At 53.7% G+C, this 16,323-nt stretch overlaps 4 protein-coding genes across 4 annotated transcripts; 2 read left to right on the top strand and 2 right to left on the bottom strand.

Annotated features, from left to right (window-relative positions):
- Window positions 1–233: 233 nt before the first annotated feature.
- On the bottom strand, window positions 234–2,599 carry MONBRDRAFT_37624 (uncharacterized protein). Its single transcript, XM_001746981.1, has 6 exons — window positions 2,327–2,599; window positions 1,978–2,184; window positions 1,412–1,839; window positions 1,028–1,217; window positions 825–925; window positions 234–712 (listed from the first exon to the last, which is right to left on the bottom strand). Exons 1-6 carry the CDS (start codon window positions 2,384–2,386, stop codon window positions 463–465), a joined length of 1,236 nt encoding a protein of 411 aa, XP_001747033.1. The 5' UTR covers window positions 2,387–2,599; the 3' UTR covers window positions 234–462.
- A 700-nt stretch (window positions 2,600–3,299) lies between these two features.
- MONBRDRAFT_9357 (uncharacterized protein) lies at window positions 3,300–4,461 on the top strand (the record flags this gene model as incomplete). The annotated part of the gene is made up of 3 exons (XM_001747108.1): window positions 3,300–3,350; window positions 3,451–3,572; window positions 3,927–4,461. The coding sequence occupies 3 exons, from the start codon at window positions 3,300–3,302 to the stop codon at window positions 4,459–4,461; spliced, it is 708 nt and encodes a 235-aa protein (XP_001747160.1).
- Window positions 4,462–5,480: 1,019 nt separating this feature from the next.
- On the bottom strand, window positions 5,481–7,282 carry MONBRDRAFT_32988 (uncharacterized protein; the record flags this gene model as incomplete). Its single annotated transcript, XM_001746980.1, has 10 exons — window positions 7,179–7,282; window positions 6,985–7,067; window positions 6,797–6,844; window positions 6,662–6,722; window positions 6,471–6,574; window positions 6,290–6,380; window positions 6,024–6,090; window positions 5,857–5,921; window positions 5,685–5,759; window positions 5,481–5,581 (listed from the first exon to the last, which is right to left on the bottom strand). The coding sequence occupies exons 1-10, from the start codon at window positions 7,258–7,260 to the stop codon at window positions 5,481–5,483; spliced, it is 777 nt and encodes a 258-aa protein (XP_001747032.1). The 5' UTR covers window positions 7,261–7,282.
- A 506-nt stretch (window positions 7,283–7,788) lies between these two features.
- MONBRDRAFT_32987 (uncharacterized protein) lies at window positions 7,789–15,650 on the top strand (the record flags this gene model as incomplete). Its single annotated transcript, XM_001747107.1, has 37 exons — window positions 7,789–8,172; window positions 8,294–8,404; window positions 8,502–8,637; window positions 8,711–8,772; window positions 8,909–9,040; window positions 9,130–9,219; window positions 9,328–9,429; window positions 9,491–9,581; window positions 9,674–10,144; window positions 10,277–10,296; window positions 10,339–10,425; window positions 10,962–11,043; window positions 11,120–11,201; window positions 11,306–11,343; window positions 11,500–11,674; window positions 11,772–11,856; window positions 11,941–12,006; window positions 12,095–12,153; window positions 12,261–12,331; window positions 12,414–12,463; window positions 12,558–12,632; window positions 12,733–12,840; window positions 12,920–12,988; window positions 13,095–13,166; window positions 13,272–13,326; window positions 13,438–13,522; window positions 13,775–13,871; window positions 13,973–14,066; window positions 14,144–14,215; window positions 14,313–14,401; window positions 14,479–14,581; window positions 14,665–14,768; window positions 14,864–14,959; window positions 15,056–15,129; window positions 15,230–15,296; window positions 15,380–15,438; window positions 15,518–15,650. 37 exons carry the CDS (start codon window positions 7,789–7,791, stop codon window positions 15,594–15,596), a joined length of 3,792 nt encoding a protein of 1,263 aa, XP_001747159.1. The 3' UTR covers window positions 15,597–15,650.
- Window positions 15,651–16,323: the final 673 nt, after the last annotated feature.

Raw genomic sequence — 16,323 nt, 5'->3', positions numbered from 1 at the left:
GCAACAGTTTGTAGCGTCGAATCCATCGGTCTCTGAATCTTAAAGGCAAAGCGCAAGATGTGTCAATGTGCGTGCCATTCGGGCTTAGCACGGGGAGCAGGTCTTCAATCTTGCGTTGCCGAGGAATTGAAACCTCATGAATGACGTTGTTCTTCCACGTTTGCCTCATGAGTCACGAGGGATTGGGCTAGGGTCGAAGGGTCAAAGGGCAGGTCAGAGGGAGGGCTTGGATTGACATGACAAGTTCAATTATGAAGATTGTTCGCATATTTTCGTTGTGGCGGTTCAACCGTTTGGGTTCACACTCTGTGTTGTTACTCTTGCGACGAGTGGGGAGCTAAGATACTCAGCACCAGGTCTGAGCAAGTCAGTCTCGAGCAATGAGGGGGTGGCGCACAGCACCGCCTGTTGATGGCATGGCATGGGCAGAAACAGTAGGGGCGAGAGGACGGGTGTAGGCGGTCAGTCGCTGGTCTCGGCCGCGTCTTGCTGCCTTGCCAGGGCATTTGTACGCGATGTGGCGATGGCTGCAAGCTCAGCTGTGTCGCCTGAAGATAATCGGGCCAAAGCATCGATGCCTTCCAAGTCCGTGGCGGAGATGGTTCGGCCAGTCAAAATTCCAGAGAGGTTGGGTGTAGAGAGATTGGGTGTGGTGAGGCTGGGCGTACTGTCCAAAGTGTTGACCACCTCCCTAAGCTTCATCATGTCAGGCCTAAAAATGTTGGGAAGCCATGTCAAAAAAGAGAAACAAAAACAAAAATGCTTCAAGCAAGGCCATCGAGGGGATGTGATCGTGTAACCTGGCGGATAGTGGGGTCACTCACGTTTTGAGCTGTACAAGTGAAGTTGGCGATAGGTTGGCAGTGGCGGCACCTGTTTCGCCAGGCTTTGTTTCAGCCGAATTCAAAGCCCCGGCAAATTGCGACTGCAACCCAAGCAGAGCATTTGCGCGATTAAAAAAATGGGCAGGCGGCGTAGACTGACAACAAGCGGTTCAGACTCGAATCGGAGGAGCAACGAGGCTTACCTCAAGATGTTTGTGCTGAGCCGATTTGAGGTTGGTAGCCGAGGCGGTGATGTCAGTGTTGACTTCAGGCGTAAAGCCAACGTTCAGGGTGCTCAAGAAGGAGGTTGATAAGAGCAGGTCACCGGCCGAGTCGCTGGAGAAGGCTCCATGTGCAAAGTTGGGCGAATTGAAGACGGCACGGGGTGTTGCGCTGCATGATAGGGTCAAAAATCAAGGGTCAAGGCGTGAGTGTGCATCTGCATGCGAACGAGAGAAGGAGAAGAGAAAAATTGGCATACAAGGGCATAAAAATCAGCAAAAAAAAAAAAAAAAAAAAAAAAAAAAAAAAAAAAAAAAACCAAGGAAAATGAAAGAAAAGAAAAGAAAAGAAAAGAAAACACTGACAGATTGTAGTCCGGGAGCCCCGGATTGCTGGGAAAGGTATTGGCATTCGTCTGAAAAGTACTGTCCGTGGAGGGGCCCAGAGGAAGGTGCAGGTCGGCCTCGCGAAAACTCTTTGGCTTCTTGGTCACGGGCTGCTTGATTTGAATGGTGGACGCAAAATCATTGAGGGCGGAGAGGGGTTTGGGCATGGAGGCTTGCTTCATGGTGGCATCAGGTATGTTGGTTTGAACGGTCAGACTGGCGCCGCTGGCCGTGCTGCCATGGCTGTCCAGACGCTCGACGGCCGAGAAGGCAGCACGCTGCACTTCCGGGTTTGCGGGCACTGAGGTGTCGACCGTCAGGTTGTCATCCAGATCTTCATCATCCGAGTTGTCGTGCGAGCGTTTGCCATTGCTTTTGCGTACCGCACCCTCCCGTTTCTCAATCAACTGCAAGCGCGTGCACCGGTCAAGGAGCCATCAAGAAGCGAGGACCAGGTCAGTTGTGAGTACAAGCCAAAGGGTGGTGGGGGCCCATCCCTGAGCCACGCAAGGTGCCAAAAAAGTTGTTTGTTCCCGTGTCCTCACCTTGGCCATGGTTGCCGAGTCGTGGGCATCGAGGGGTGCCGCCTGGTCCTTGGCCAGGCGGGTGAGCGTGTCACTAATGCTCTTGCTCGAGTAGAGGTAGCTGCGGTCCTTCCAGTCGTAAATGATAATGCCAATCTCACACCCGCACAGGATGGCCAGTTCCTGCGCCTTTTTGAACAGACCATACTTGCGCTTGTTCAGGGTGACCTGTCCGCACAGCCGTGGTGTGAGCGATTGGATCAATGGTCGTTGTCACTGCAGCCTGGGCCAAGCTCGAGTTCCCCTTGGCCATGCCACATTGCACATGGAGGAGCGCCGGTGTGCCGTGCGCGCGTGTATACATACATACCTGGCGTGCACGTTCGTTCTCCAGGTACTCGATATCAACACGACGCTTGCCTTTGGGCATCTTGAAGGGTGCTGCAGCTGTTAGTCGCGGCGTCGCAAAAACCAGATCGCGTTTCAAGGGGGTAATCCGAACACTGGTCACAGGATCGCCTGCATCAGACGTTGAGCCAGGTTCAAACGGCGTCGCTGTGTGCAGTTGGTATTTTTGGTATCCGATAAATCACGATGAATATTCCGTACAAGTTCCGTTTGGGGTCCGTCTCAGCTACGCGTTGTTGAGCAGGAAAATGAAAATTCAGCGCAAAAACGTTCAAGCGGGCCAAGTCTGGACCGTACCCCTCTAAAGTATAGTGTAGTCGGCCTGCCGTTGTGGAGCGGGGGTCCTCGGAATTTAAGTGATTGAATAACCAAAGTTGGCCTCCTTGGAGACAAGCGAGCCAAACTTGGCCGTATTTATTAAAAGGGGAATGCACTAAAAATAAGGTCTGTTTTCCCGAAATAAACTATTCAAATATTTATAGCTGATGACGAATGTTGAATGATCAGCGCCCCGTTTTTCCCCTCGAAACAATAGCCTTCTGCTTCTGCAGCGCTTCTAGCTTGCTCTTTCTTGTTTTTATTTTTAGCCCACTCAGCTATTTCCTGCTGAATCGTCTATTTCCCTCTTCCCGCGCTTTTTTTGTCGACAAACCCCCCTTTATCCACCGCTTTCCGGTGAGTGAGTGAGTGAAGTGAGCGCTGACCTCCGGCCACACGCACAGAGAGAGAGAGAGAGAGAGAGCGCGCGCGCGCGCGTGTGTGTGTGTGCGTGTGTGTGATCGGCATGAACGGGCGCTGGCGTGGCGAGTTGAACGAGTTGGGAGGTGGCTTTTGGGCGAGGAGCGGGGGTTGTCACGGACTGATGGGGTGTTGTCTTTACGGGCGTCAATGGCTCGCGATGATGGCAGACAAGGATCGTACCAACTGCCAACAACATGGGCCGCAAGAAACTGGAAATCAAGCCTCGTGAAGGCAATCAACGCCAGGTATGTCTCTCGCTCTTCCTCCCCGAGTTACCGCACACCGGCCTTTTCAACGGAAGAGGCGAAGGGCTTTCAAACTGATGCCACAACGGCTTTGGCATAGGCGACCTTCACCAAGCGCAAGGAAGGCGTTTTCAAGAAGATCCATGAGCTGGCCATTCTGTGCGACTGCGATGTTGCCTTTATCCTTTACGATTGGAAAGGCCGAAGCTTTCTCTATTCAACGTGCGTCGCGCCGCGCCGTTGTCGGGCCTGCTAGCGTAGCCACTGGCTTCTGCTTTTCACGTTGCCATCCACCCCCGGGCGTTCTTGTATTTTCGCTTCACAGCGGCAACATTGCCGATACCCTTGGCCGCCTTGCGACGGATCCCCATCCCCCCACGGAGCAGCACACCCAGCTGACCATGAGCCGAGTGAGTGGATCACGTTGCTGACCGACACCCTAATCAGGCTGCGCACTCCTTCGGCCCGTTGCATGCCACAACACTGACGCGTGCGCTTGCGCGCTTTCCACGTTCTGCCTGGTTCTCTGCCGCTGCTTGCCAAACATGGCTAGCTGCTTGAACGTCGCAATTCCAGGGCGGATGCCGACGCTGCCAAGGAACAACCCGAGGCGCGCAGCCACCCCTATTCAGTGCCCTTCGTCCCTAGTGCCACATCTGCTTCCATGCCAGCCCAACCAGTCGGGTTTGGTTATCCCCCAGCCACATTGTCCGTTGCCACCCAAGGCCTTTCCCAAGCCGCAAGCGCGGCTGCTCAACGTGTCACCAATGCCGGTTTCGTCCTTGCTGCCGCCGACATGGCCTACGGACCTCCCGCCAAGAAAGCCGTGCGTACTTGCAAACAGATTCCTGCTCCGTGGCTGGCCATCCCATGCACCCATTACAGCAAGCAGCGCATGGAGTTGCTCTTTCTCATTTCTTTCTTCGCTATCGGCACATCGCAGCACCACGACATGAGCATGAGCGACCAGAATGCCATGAGCGACCAAAACGCCGACCTCATGGCCGCTTGCAACCGCGTATGTCGAGCTTGCGCCTGGCGGACGCACTGGCCCGTGTGTACTTTTCTTTTGGAGCTGCATCTCTCACCACTTCTGCCAACCCTGGTGTAGATCAACACGAATGAGCTAATTCATATGGCTCAACGCGATCCCTCCGCTGACTCTCAAACTGACGCCCGATCCACTGCAGACGAAGATGATGACAAACCCGATAAGCAGAGCAACATGTTTGTTGACACGCTCTGCCAAACATGCTGTCTTGCTACCCTTGGGCCTCACTTCTCATCAATCCTGCTCTCGACTCTTGATACACCAGGAACGATGCCATGGCCGCGCAGACACTCTCAAGCCTCGGCACCAACCCATCACAACATCAACATCAACTCCATGTGAGTATCACGACAAAAGCGCGCACCGGCAATGCCCAAATCGCCGCTTACCCTCTTGCATTCTGAGTTCTGGGTGATCGTGCCAAGCCCCCAGTCAACCCTCACGCCAGCATTGTTTCGTCGATAGAGTCAACCTGCTGCCGTGCACTCTCTCAATGCGCCAACAGCCTAGCAGGCCTTAAAAAGCCTGCTCGTGCAATCGGCTGACCCGAAACTGCTTTGGCCCATCTGACATCCGCCAGAAGGCACCCCGTTTCAGCACTGTGCCTGATATCCTGGCTGTCTGAACACTGTATCCTCTTTGTCGCTTGGAAAAGCTGGATTTTTGTTTTTTCCCCTTGTGGCTCACGGGGTTCTTGGGCGATGTTTCCCAAGTGTGGGCCTCGATAGCTAGCGGCTGTCCCGTTTCCATGTGTGTGTGTGTGTGTGTGTGTGTGTGTGTGTGTGTGTGTGTGTTCTTTCCAGAAGGAATAGTTTGCTCTCGGCGTTTTGATCCAAGCGTGCGAAGCAAGCGTCCACGAGGCAGACTAGTGTCCGCCATAGCTTCGCCGTATTTTAGGGTGTTTTCTTCGTTTTTTTTTTTTATTCACGTCAATTCTTTGAGCCTCATGTTCTTGCCTGCTTCGTTTCTTCTGTGTCGTCTTCTGCGGTCCTGGCGGAGGACAATGGCTCAATCACATTCTTACTTTTCTTGCATTAATGCACTCAATATCGGGTCGAGGCTGGATTTTGGGAATAGCTCTACTGGCGGCCGCCGCCCACGCGAAGGTTGGCACCGGATACGTAACTCGCTTTGTCCGACAGCAAATACACAATGTTTTGCGCAATCTCGTCGGGTGCAGCTGGCATGGGGTACACGATTTCCACAGGCGAGCATGAACCCAACAAAAGTATCGCTCGAGGGATGCAAGTGCGGCCACGCGGCGTGTGATACAAAAGGCATACCTGGACGGCCCATGGGGATGGCTTTGGCTACGTGCTCTGCATCCACGTCTGCCACCATGTCTGTCGAGGTGAAGCCTAAGACACACAGACACATACATACAGACACATGCACACAAAACAATGCATCAATGCAGAGAACGGGTCTCTGGCAGTGGATCAGGCACCGGCATACCAGGGGAGACGGTATTGACACGAATGCCTTCCTTAGCCACCTCCTGCGAGAAGCCAATCGTAAAACTGGCTCAACGGGCACATCAGTTTCCGGTCTGCAACAGCGCTTTTTTACAAGGCAGGCTTGCGCTTGGCAAGTGCCAGCGGAACAGGCATCGGGCACGGCACCTGTTGAGAGCTCCCTTGGTCGTTCCGTAGAGGACAGCCCGGTTTGGCGTGCCAATGTATGCCGAGCCTGGGGTGAGACGGTGACAGCATGGTATGAGCTCGGCTTTAATACTGACGATGACGCGCCACACGCGCACTCATACAGACATACAGACGCACAGGCACATCCGAAGCACAGACATGGAGTCACAGAAACATAATGACAGCGTCATAGAGATACAGCAACATCAATCCACACAAGAACGCCATCACCGGGAGCTGCTTACCAGAAGACACGTTGACGATGGCACCACCATGGCCACCGAGTTTGGTGGACATGCGACGCTGTGCTTCCTGGCAGCACATGATCGGCCCAAACTGCATCACAGTACGGGCCGGGTATCAAGAGTCCTGTGAGCTGCCTCAAACGCGACGGCGCACAGAACTGGTTGTCATTAGTATACACACTGCATTGGTGGCAAAGATTGCCTCAATATCCGCGGGAGCCAAGTCCGATAGTGGGCCTTTCTTGCCCATGATGCCAGCATTGTTCACCAAGGCCGTCAGCGGTCCTGTTGCACCCGGCGAGATCTCCCTTGCATGAGACGTTCGCACAGCCACTGCCTCTGTTTACCAGTCTTCAGGGCAACGGTACGTACCCAGCTGCTCGTCCACCTCTCGAAACATGCGCTGGACATCCTCTGCCCGACTGACATCGGCCTGCGCGTTGACGCGCAGGCCGTGAGTGACACCGACAGTAACAGCGTACAGGGTTGTGTGAGTCTGACACGCACCTGCACGATAATGGCTTTGCCACCGGCAGCCTCGACAGCGCCTTTGACCTACAAATGCGCGTCCGAGAAGAGCCAATGGGTCAATACGCACGGCCTTTGGAGCCGTCCCTTGATGGGACCGTCACCCCAGCTGCCTCCACCGACCCATGAACCAATACAGCAGTGGCCTGAAAGGCAGACAGACATACCTTCTCAGCCTCTGCCTTGTTGGAGCGATAGTTGATGGCAACAGCATAGCCTTCGGCTCCAAGAAGCCGGCAGGTCGCCGCGCCTGCGATGATTATGTGCAGCAAGCAGCGCATTTTTTTTGCTTGTCATAAGAGCCATCGCGCCGTGCTGACAGCGCAGTCGTACCCTTGCCCGTCACAATGCCCAGACTTACCAATACCGCGACTGCCCCCGGTAACAAGGGCCACCTTCTTTCCAGCCTCACTGTCCGACATGGCGCGACGTCGATCTGCCATCCCAGTGATCTCTTTTTTTCTCTCTCTTTCAAAAAAAAACAAAAAAACAGTTACTGGAATCACTGTGAGAGAGAGAAAGAGAGAGAGAGAGAGAGAGAAAGAGAGAAAGAGAGAGAGAGAGAAAGAGAGAGAGAGAGAAAGAGAGAAAGAGAGAGAGAGAGAGAGAAATGAATTGGTTTGGTCGGTTTGAGAGAGAGAGAAATAAAGAGCAAAGACACAAAGGAAAAGCACAACTCCCACAAAGAGAAGAGGTTTGAGAGTTTGAGAGTTTGATAGAGAGTTTGAGAGAGAGAGAGAGAGCTGAAACTGCGGACATGAAACGGCTTATCAACAAACCTGATCATGAGATGGAAGCGCGTTTCTGACCGCATCGGCGGGTGTGATAGGGGCTGCATGTGTTGTTACTCAGCTGTTGATGGGCTGTTGATGGGTTATTGGCCGGCGTTGTGACACAAACGAGCCAACTACCCGGTGTAAGGGTTGCCTGGCTTTTATCCTCGAGACGTCAAAGCTTTGCAACAACCCAACATGATGGTGATGGTGAGGCCGTGGCCTTGGCTTTTCTTGTCACTGGTAGCGTTGGCCTCATTTGCAGCGACCAGGCCAATCGTGGTCGTCACCATTGCGCCCAACGCGCTCACGCATCGCTCGGCCGAGCGCACCTCAAGCTCAGTCGATCGGCGACAGGCTTTCAACATTCATGCCAATCCCAGCGGGGCGTGGAACAGCACCTTGACTGCGCGCTATCAAGGCTTGGAACGGGCCAGCTTGGGTCGTGACTTTGCCGTCTCATATACCATGTCACAGTCGCGTCCCAACGCCTCAAATCCCAACTTGGTTGATCGCAGTCATCTTCGTGCCTACTGCACGACGGTGGCCCCGCGGCACCTCAACAACTGGACTGGGCCCCACGTGCAGCTCATTACGAGCGCCAAGGCTAGTTCCCAGCCGTTGTCCTGGTCGCCGTTCTTCTTGAGAGTTGCTGCCATGAGCGACCGTGTTGCTTTCATGCTTGGTCTTCGTGCTTGTTCAGATTGACAATTACTACCCGGCTACCGGCACGGGATACGTCCCCTTGAACGACCAAGGCGCAGCTGACTTTTGGTCGGCTTACGTTGCCAACTGCCTCTATCCCACGAATCAGGTCTGTCGTGCTGCATCCACCCGCTTTCGCTTAGGAATCAAGCCTAGGGTTGGCCACTCGGTTCTTTATTGGCACTTGAGATGTGTGTCATGTGCAGAGTGTGCGCTACTTGGAAGTTGCCAACGAGTGCGACGTCCACCTGGCAGAAGTGAACCGTACCTGGAAGCAGCTCATCGCATTGCACCAGGCCATTGCTGATCGTATCCATCACGACTATCCGCCCACACCCACAGGTTTGGCATGGAGTTGACATTGGCGGTCATTTATTCTGATGTTGCGCGCTCACTTCTCCTGCCATGCTGCTAGCGAGTTTTCTCGTGGGCGGACCAACGCTGGCCTTTCCAGAGTTTCAGCTGAAGAACTTTCGCGTGCGTCGTACATGCACTCAATGTGGATCCTTCATCCTTGGTCTGCTGCTGAGACAATGCGTTGTGGAAGCACTCGCGCCTAGCCATTTCTTCTCATCAGCTGTGCTTTGCGCTTTCCTTGTTTCCCGAAGCGCAGGTGTGGAACGAGACGACGGTGCCCTTTTTGCAACTGGCGCCATCAATTGACTACTTGACTTACCACGTCTACAGCACGCAGCGCTCTCAAGATCCCTCTGATACCGTACCTCGTGCTGGCAGTAATGTCTTGGTCTGCTACCGTCTTTGGCTTTTGCTCTAAATGTCGCCGTTTTTGTTTGCTTGCCTTTGGTGTGCTTACCACGCCGGCTTGATGTTCAGGCACTGGTAGACCTTATGGCCGCCAGTTCCCTGCACTATCAACAGCGCTTGTTGCCCCAAGTGATTAGCGAGTATGGTCTTAGTTTTGAGGTGAGACGATACGAGCCAACAACCAGAAGTTTGGCTCGTGGTGCTTGCCAACGCGTCGGGCCAGAGTTTCAAGCCACGATACTCAATGTTTTGAATGTCAATGGTCAGCCGGACGCCGTGTTTTACTCGAGCGCCTCGCAATGGAATGTTCTTCGTGAAATCAACAACAAGCTTCTGCGGTGGCTACAGCAGCCGGCCTTGGTGCAAAAGGTACGCTGAGAAATGGAGGTCTTGGGGCATCTTCACCAGCTCCTGATCCCGGGCTTCATAGGCTGTGCCCTTTATTCTCGATGGAGCTACTTGGTATCGACCTCCCAATGCCAGCTATTCGTATCCATACGCACTATGGCGTAACGTTTCTGGTTTGTCCCGGTCATGTCACTTTGCGGCAGTTGCTGGAGTGCTTGGTCTGCCTGAGCTCAGACTAGAAAACGCATTTTCGGTCTGGCTGTAGGTACCTACCAGGACACCTACCTGGCCTTGTTCTACCCACTTTGGCGCGATTTTGAAGGAGCCTGGCTCACCGCCACAAGTAGCAGTGCCTCGCTTCCTGTCGTGGCTGCGACCAACGCAAGCCACCTGTTTGTAGCGCTCCATAACGACTTGGCGATCAATACGCCGGTACAACTCCAATTCCCCCAGCTCAACCTCTCTCACGGAGAGGCACGATGCCTCCAGTGGAGTGCTCCTGAACAGGCTCCCATCTTGGTTGCTACTTCAGTTTCTTCGAGCCCCATCGATGGAACAGCGAGCTTGAACCTCACTCCAAATGCCACCTGCATCATCTCCTGGCTGCGCCAATCCGAGCTGCACCGCACCGTGACTGAATACACAATGTACGACTCGGCGCACATTGTCACACCAGTGGCTGCAAATGCGACCGCACAGGCCCAGCTGAGCCTGCCGGCACCACGGCCGTTGGATGGTTGGTCTTCAGGTGAACTTCGTGTCTCCACAAGTACGCACAATGGGAGCGACGCAGCTGGAGTCCCTTGTTTTTGGCCTCAGTCCATACACATAAATGGCCACGCCCTCAACCTGTCTAGTGTCCCCACAGCCACTTTTGTGGCCGGCCCCGTACGTTATGACACCTCTGGCACGACATTAACCTGTGCACAGCTTCCTTTGCCTCTGCATTTACTGGGGTCTGGCGTGACTTTGCTCAACGTGACGGTCCAGTTCCGCTGTGATGGCTACCTTGCCGTGGTCAGTGGTCGTCTCCGAGACTAGCAGTATCACCCTTTCAAGCGTCGAATCCAGCTCGACACACTGCTGCATTTTTCATCTGCATCTCTACCTCTCAATTGCATGACCCTTGGGACTCCTATCCCCATATTCACTTCTGGTCGACCCTCCTGCGTCGATCCAAGACGCGCTCTTTCGGCGCACATCGCCCCTCATCCCCCTCCCCCCCACCACCCAAGCCTGCAATCTCGCCGCCATCGCCATCGGAGCCTTTTTTACCAAAACTGTAACAAATGCTACACTTCCGCCAACACCATTTTCGACAATTTTTTTTTTTGTCGACAAAAAAAAAAAAAAAAAAGGTCATAAGTGCCCAAGGACGGTGTCGCTGGTGGAGGCGGCGGAGGCGCTTTGGTCAGCTTAGCGGGGGTGTGAAACAGCCCTAGCTCAAGCCCGATAAGGCAGGGACAAAGGCGAGGCGTTTGGAGGGTGTCCTGTTTTCTGCCGGCAGGATGGTTGGAATGGCGACATTTGCAGCACGGGCTGTCTTGCCTCAGCTTGGGGGTCGCGCACCACGACCCTTGTCCGCAGGCATGTTCGCTCTGTCTCGACGCGCCGTGCGTCACGCAAAAACACAAGGTACGCCGTGAATTGGGCAGCTGGGTTCCTGCAGAAGTCCCTTCTTGTTGCACCAACCCTTTTGGCCGCATCGTAGCGTCGGACCCTAACGATATCCAGCTCAGCCACGTGCGCAATGTTGGCATTGTCGCTCACATTGATGCCGGCAAGACCACCACGTGCGTGTTGAGTGAGCCCTGTTCTTCCATATGGCAATCACTCTGGAACTTGCTCACATTACTGTGACTCTCCGCCCCTGCACATGGTCCTGCTGGACCCTTAGGACGGAACGCATGTTGTGTCTTGCTGGGGTCACACGAGGTAAATTCACATACCAATACTGGCCCATCTCGTTTGACCCTCGGGGCACACACTCACGCAAACCATCCTTCAATCTGAGCCCATTCCGGGGCTAGAAACTCTGCAAGCCACATAATAAAGCTGATCCTCGCATCCCATTCCTGCTCTCTCGTGTAGTCATTGGCACCGTGGATGATGGCAACACGCAGATGGACTATCTCAAAGACGAGCGCGAGCGCGGCATCACGATTGTCTCCGCAGCGACCACCTTCCATTGGGGCTCAACCCAGTTCAATCTGATTGACACTCCGGGCCACGTTGACTTTACCCTCGAAGTGGAACGGGCACTCCGGTACATCACTGCTTCTCAATAGTGCCAAATTGCTACAAGTGCTGAGTGCTGAGCTGTGACTCATCTAACCATTTCACTTTGTGCCCATCCTATGTAGTGTGCTCGATGGCGCTGTCTTGGTGCTAGATGGCGTTGCTGGTGTTGAAGCACAGACCATCAAAGTCATGTCACAGGCCGATCGTGTACGTTGCTCCCCTGTTACATAGCAGCTGCCTAGTTTTGGAGGCAGCTCGCCGAGGCTCATTTCTGTCTGCTGCAACTTCTAGTATAATGTGCCGGTCATTGCTTTCGTAAACAAACTCGACCGTTTGGGCGCTGACTTTTCAATGACAGTGCGTCGTCCTGTCACGGCTACATAGCCAAGATGTCTTCATGTGCTTCCTGCTTCCTTGCTCACCACGCAACCCATCTTGATGACAGGTCGACTCGGTGCGCAACAAACTCAAGCGCAACCCGCTTGTGCTGCAAGTCCCCGTTACGTATGTGCTTGGGTGGTCTGCATGATATATCATGTTTTGCATTTTTGTTTCTTTTTTCTGTTTCAACCAAGTCGACCCCCCTCTGGTCCTCTTGCACGGACACACAGCTCGCCCGAAGGAGGCCTGGAGGTGGTCGTGGATTTGGTTCATGCTCGGGAATATCGTTGGAACAATGGCGGTGCGTTTAGCTCTGGTCAAACAGGTCTGCGACGAATGCCATTCGATGTGTGCTCAGATTGTCTGTCCAATCTTGCCCACAGCCATGACCGTCGAAGCCTTGGGGCCAGCCCAACAAAGCATCTTTTCAGAGGTTTGTTGTTGCGATGTGCTGCATCTGCATCTGCATATCCTGCTGTTTTGTTGGCTGCTGCTCAGCATTGACACATTTGCCTTGCACATCGCAGGGGCGTGCTGCATTGGTTGATGCGCTCACCCTAGTGGACGAGGAACTTGCCGAAGAACTTCTGGAGGTGGATGATGTACGTCGGTGCTCGCCATCTTGACTGCGCGGTTCAAAGTGTGGCGCAGCCTGTTCAGCTCAGCTATTCATCACAACTGCAACAATGACGCACCTTGCAGCTGGATACAGATGCCATTGGTCCAGAGCAGCTCACAGCCGCACTGCGTCGCGTCACATTGGCTCGCGAAGGCCTTCCTATTTTGTGTGGAGCTGCCCGCCGCGAAAAGGTCGGATCGTTGTTAGTCGTTGGATAGATTGATGTCTCGCCTAGCTCTTGGCTGATAGTCTGAGTTGCATGACAAATAGGGTGTGGAGCCCTTGCTTGATGCCATGGCTGACTATCTACCAAGCCCCCTTGATCGCCCTCCCGTTGAGGTCAGTCAAGCGTCGACTTTGACCAAAGAACAGACGGTTTCTTCAAACTTGGAATGGGCGACGCAGTACCCTCATCGCTCGAGCGCATTCTTTGATGGCTATCCAGCTTCTTCTTGAGAATGAAGTCATGACGTTGCCAGCCGAGGATCAACAGCCCCTGTCTGCGTTGGCCTTCAAGGTATTCAAGCCTTATTTCTGATCCTCATCCTTCAAGCTGCCTCGCTTTGATCTCGCTTTGATGGGGCGTGTTGTAAATGATGTCTGACACCAATGTGCTGGTCAGGTGGTACAAGATCCCCACCGAGGTCCGATCGTGTTTGCTCGCATCTACAGCGGTGGTATGTCGGTTGCCTGATAGATTCTTCATATTCACCCCCCTTTGTTACTGCCAGCTGTCCTTCGGATGTTTTGATGCCCTGCTCGTGTGGTCCTTCCATTCTGGGCCATAGTTTTGCATAGTCGGGCAGTGCTCGTCAACAGCACTCGCCAGGTCAAGGAGCGAGCCACCCGCGTGATGCGCATCCATGCTGATAGGTTGGTCGATCTGCACTGGTCATCATCCAGTGCTCCCTTGACTCGAGGCCGTCTGATGCTACGCCTTCTCACGTTTATCGCAGTCATGAAGAGATTGATGCAGTTCATGCTGGTCACATTGCTGCGCTCGTCGGCCTCAAGGTATATTAGCGTGCTTGGTGTCATAGTCTGTATACAAGCCAGCCATCCATCTCATACATGTCCACTTCAACAGCATACGTACAGTGGGGATACCTTGGTTGATGCCCACAGCAAGCCCAAGAAGCTGCTTACTGCCAGGCTACACGGCATCAATATTCCAGAGCCTGTTTTTAGCTGTGTCGTAGAGCCAGAAACTGTCTCTGCTCAGGTCTGCTGGTCGCAAACCTCGCTTCAGGGGAATGTTGATGCACGCGTGGTCAATGGGCTTGATGCTTCTTCCATGATTTTTTTTTTCGTTGTCGTTCCCAGGCCAGCCTAGACGCTGCACTTGCCGCTATGATCCGCGAGGACCCCAGCCTGCGGGTCCATGTGGACGAAGAGACCGGTCAAACGGTTTTGAGTGGTGTGCTCTGCATCGTCCAACTGTGTTTCATTTCATCTCTGGGCACACTGATGCTTACAGACGCTTGTCCTTGTTAGGCATGGGCGAGCTTCATCTTGAAATCGTTCGCTCACGACTCTTGGAAGAATACAAGGTCGTGGTTGAAGCAGGTTCGTCGGATCGCCATGAATGGAGCCAAAGCGTTTTGCATTTGCATTTGTTCGAGTTTTGAGATGTATGTGGTGACGGCGTTTGGTGGCGCTCCAGGCAAGCTGCGCGTGGCATACCGCGAACGGGTAGGAGCACCAATGACGGTTACAAGAGAGCTGACCCGAAATATCCAAGGCGTTGACATGGTCTGTGCTTGCTTTTCCGGCTGAGCACGAGGAAGTGTACACAGCATCCATTCACATTCGACGCTGCACATACTTAGTCTGCAACGGCTACCGTTACGGTCGAGCCCACGCCTGATACAACGCACCCCGATCCCGTCCTGGCACCGGGTGTGCGCGCCCGGATCGTTGAGGCTTTTGGAGGTGTGACTTGCTTTACCACAAAGTCGAGCGTGGGGTGATTTCATCTTCTTGATCATCTCTCACAAGCCCCGGATTGCATATAGAGCAAGAGGCCGTGACACTGGAAACTTTGGTGTCAGCGGCACGAGCCGCCATGTCGCGAGGCGCTTTCATGGGTTATCCCATGCGAAACAGCCGGCTCATCGTGGTACGCAGCTAGTTTCTCCGCCCAAGCGCCAAAGCTGACACTGCAAACTGGGCGCCATGCGCTCTCATTCGCCTGCTTTGTTCGGTTTGATACAGAAGGATCTTGATTTTGCAATCGGAGTCCCGGCGAGCCTTCTTGCAAATGCTCTTGTTAATGCAGCCCGCCAGGCGTTGCGAGAGGGAGGGTGTGAAGTAAGCACCAAACCAGAGCTCTCATGGGTTTGAATACCAGATCGCTCGCGTCTTACTTACTTACTTTGCATGCTTTGCTCGAATGATGAATTGTAGCTTTTGCAACCCATAATGGCGCTGCGCGTCGAGGTGCCAGATGAGATGGTTGGAAACGTTCTCAATGATCTCTCGTACGTCCGCGTCCGTGCTTGCCATGACCTGCTACCATGCTCAGCAGGCCCCCACAACCCAAGTTGCCTCGTCGCTCAATCATGCAAAAATACTTTTTAGCTCCAATCGCATGGCTGCAGTTGGTGACTTGTCCTCATTGGGAGATATGCGCATCGTCGAAGCTGAGGTAGGCCATGTTCGCCTGTGTGCACTGCGTGTGCAATCTGCACTCCGGCATCGTGCCTGACAACCAAACTCTGCTTGTTTTAGGTGCCGATTTCAACCATGATTGGCTACGCCGCCGCCTTGCGCTCCGTTACACATGGCAGGTCAGAGCTAGATCTCGCCCACCGCGCGTGTCTGATGCAACCGGCCCACCCTACCTCATACTTGTGTGCCTGGGTACAGAGGAAGCTTTCATATGCACTTTCAAGATTATGCGCCTGTTCCCCAAGCCCAAGCGTTGGCCATCAAGCAAGGGCTCTAGCAAGAAAATCCGCATGTTTTGCACACACATCAATTCCAATCGAAGCAGAGACATAGGAAAGGCAATGGGACACAGAGACAGAGAGAGAGAGAGAGAGAGAGAGACATCTTCAAGATCGTGATGTTGCATGTGAGTGAAGCCGGGAAATTCCTCGATGCACGCCAAACGTTGCCACCAAGTTGACAGAGCTTATTCTACATGATCACAGGCTAATCTCAGACCGAGCGTTTTGGCAAGAAAAGGAGAGCCCAAGCCACACAACACGAACCTTGTACGAAGGATCCATCGGTGTCATCGTCGAAGGCATCATCTTGAAACAAATCATCACCATCGAGAGCTCCGTTTGCTAACGGATCGGTATCGTCGAGAGCGTCATCTTTAAAGGCACCTGAATCGTCGGCCAGCTCTTCTTGTCCTACCACTATATTCATGGTCAGACCGGTCCCATATGCTACAAATGTCGGCTTTTCAAAGCCATCACTCGTTGCCGATGGCCCTACACAGAGATGGCATCACAGTCACCCAAGAGTAGTCAACTCCCGCTGTGGGGTGAAGGTTGCCGTTTCTTCCCTCGAAGCCTTGGGAGGTGGTCGACGGCGAGAGGGGTTGAGATTAGAGGCACGGTTCACAAGCGTCAACAGGGGCCAGTCGGGCCTCGAACCCAGGCGCCAAAGTATTTCTGTCGTCGTGATCCCATCAACAACAACCCCAAAGCCACACTCCTTCA

This window comes from Monosiga brevicollis, genomic scaffold (assembly GCF_000002865.3).
Source record: "Monosiga brevicollis MX1 MONBRscaffold_15 genomic scaffold, whole genome shotgun sequence".
Taxonomy (NCBI): Eukaryota; class Choanoflagellata; order Craspedida; family Salpingoecidae; genus Monosiga; species Monosiga brevicollis.
This window is presented reverse-complemented; position numbering and strand designations above follow the sequence as displayed.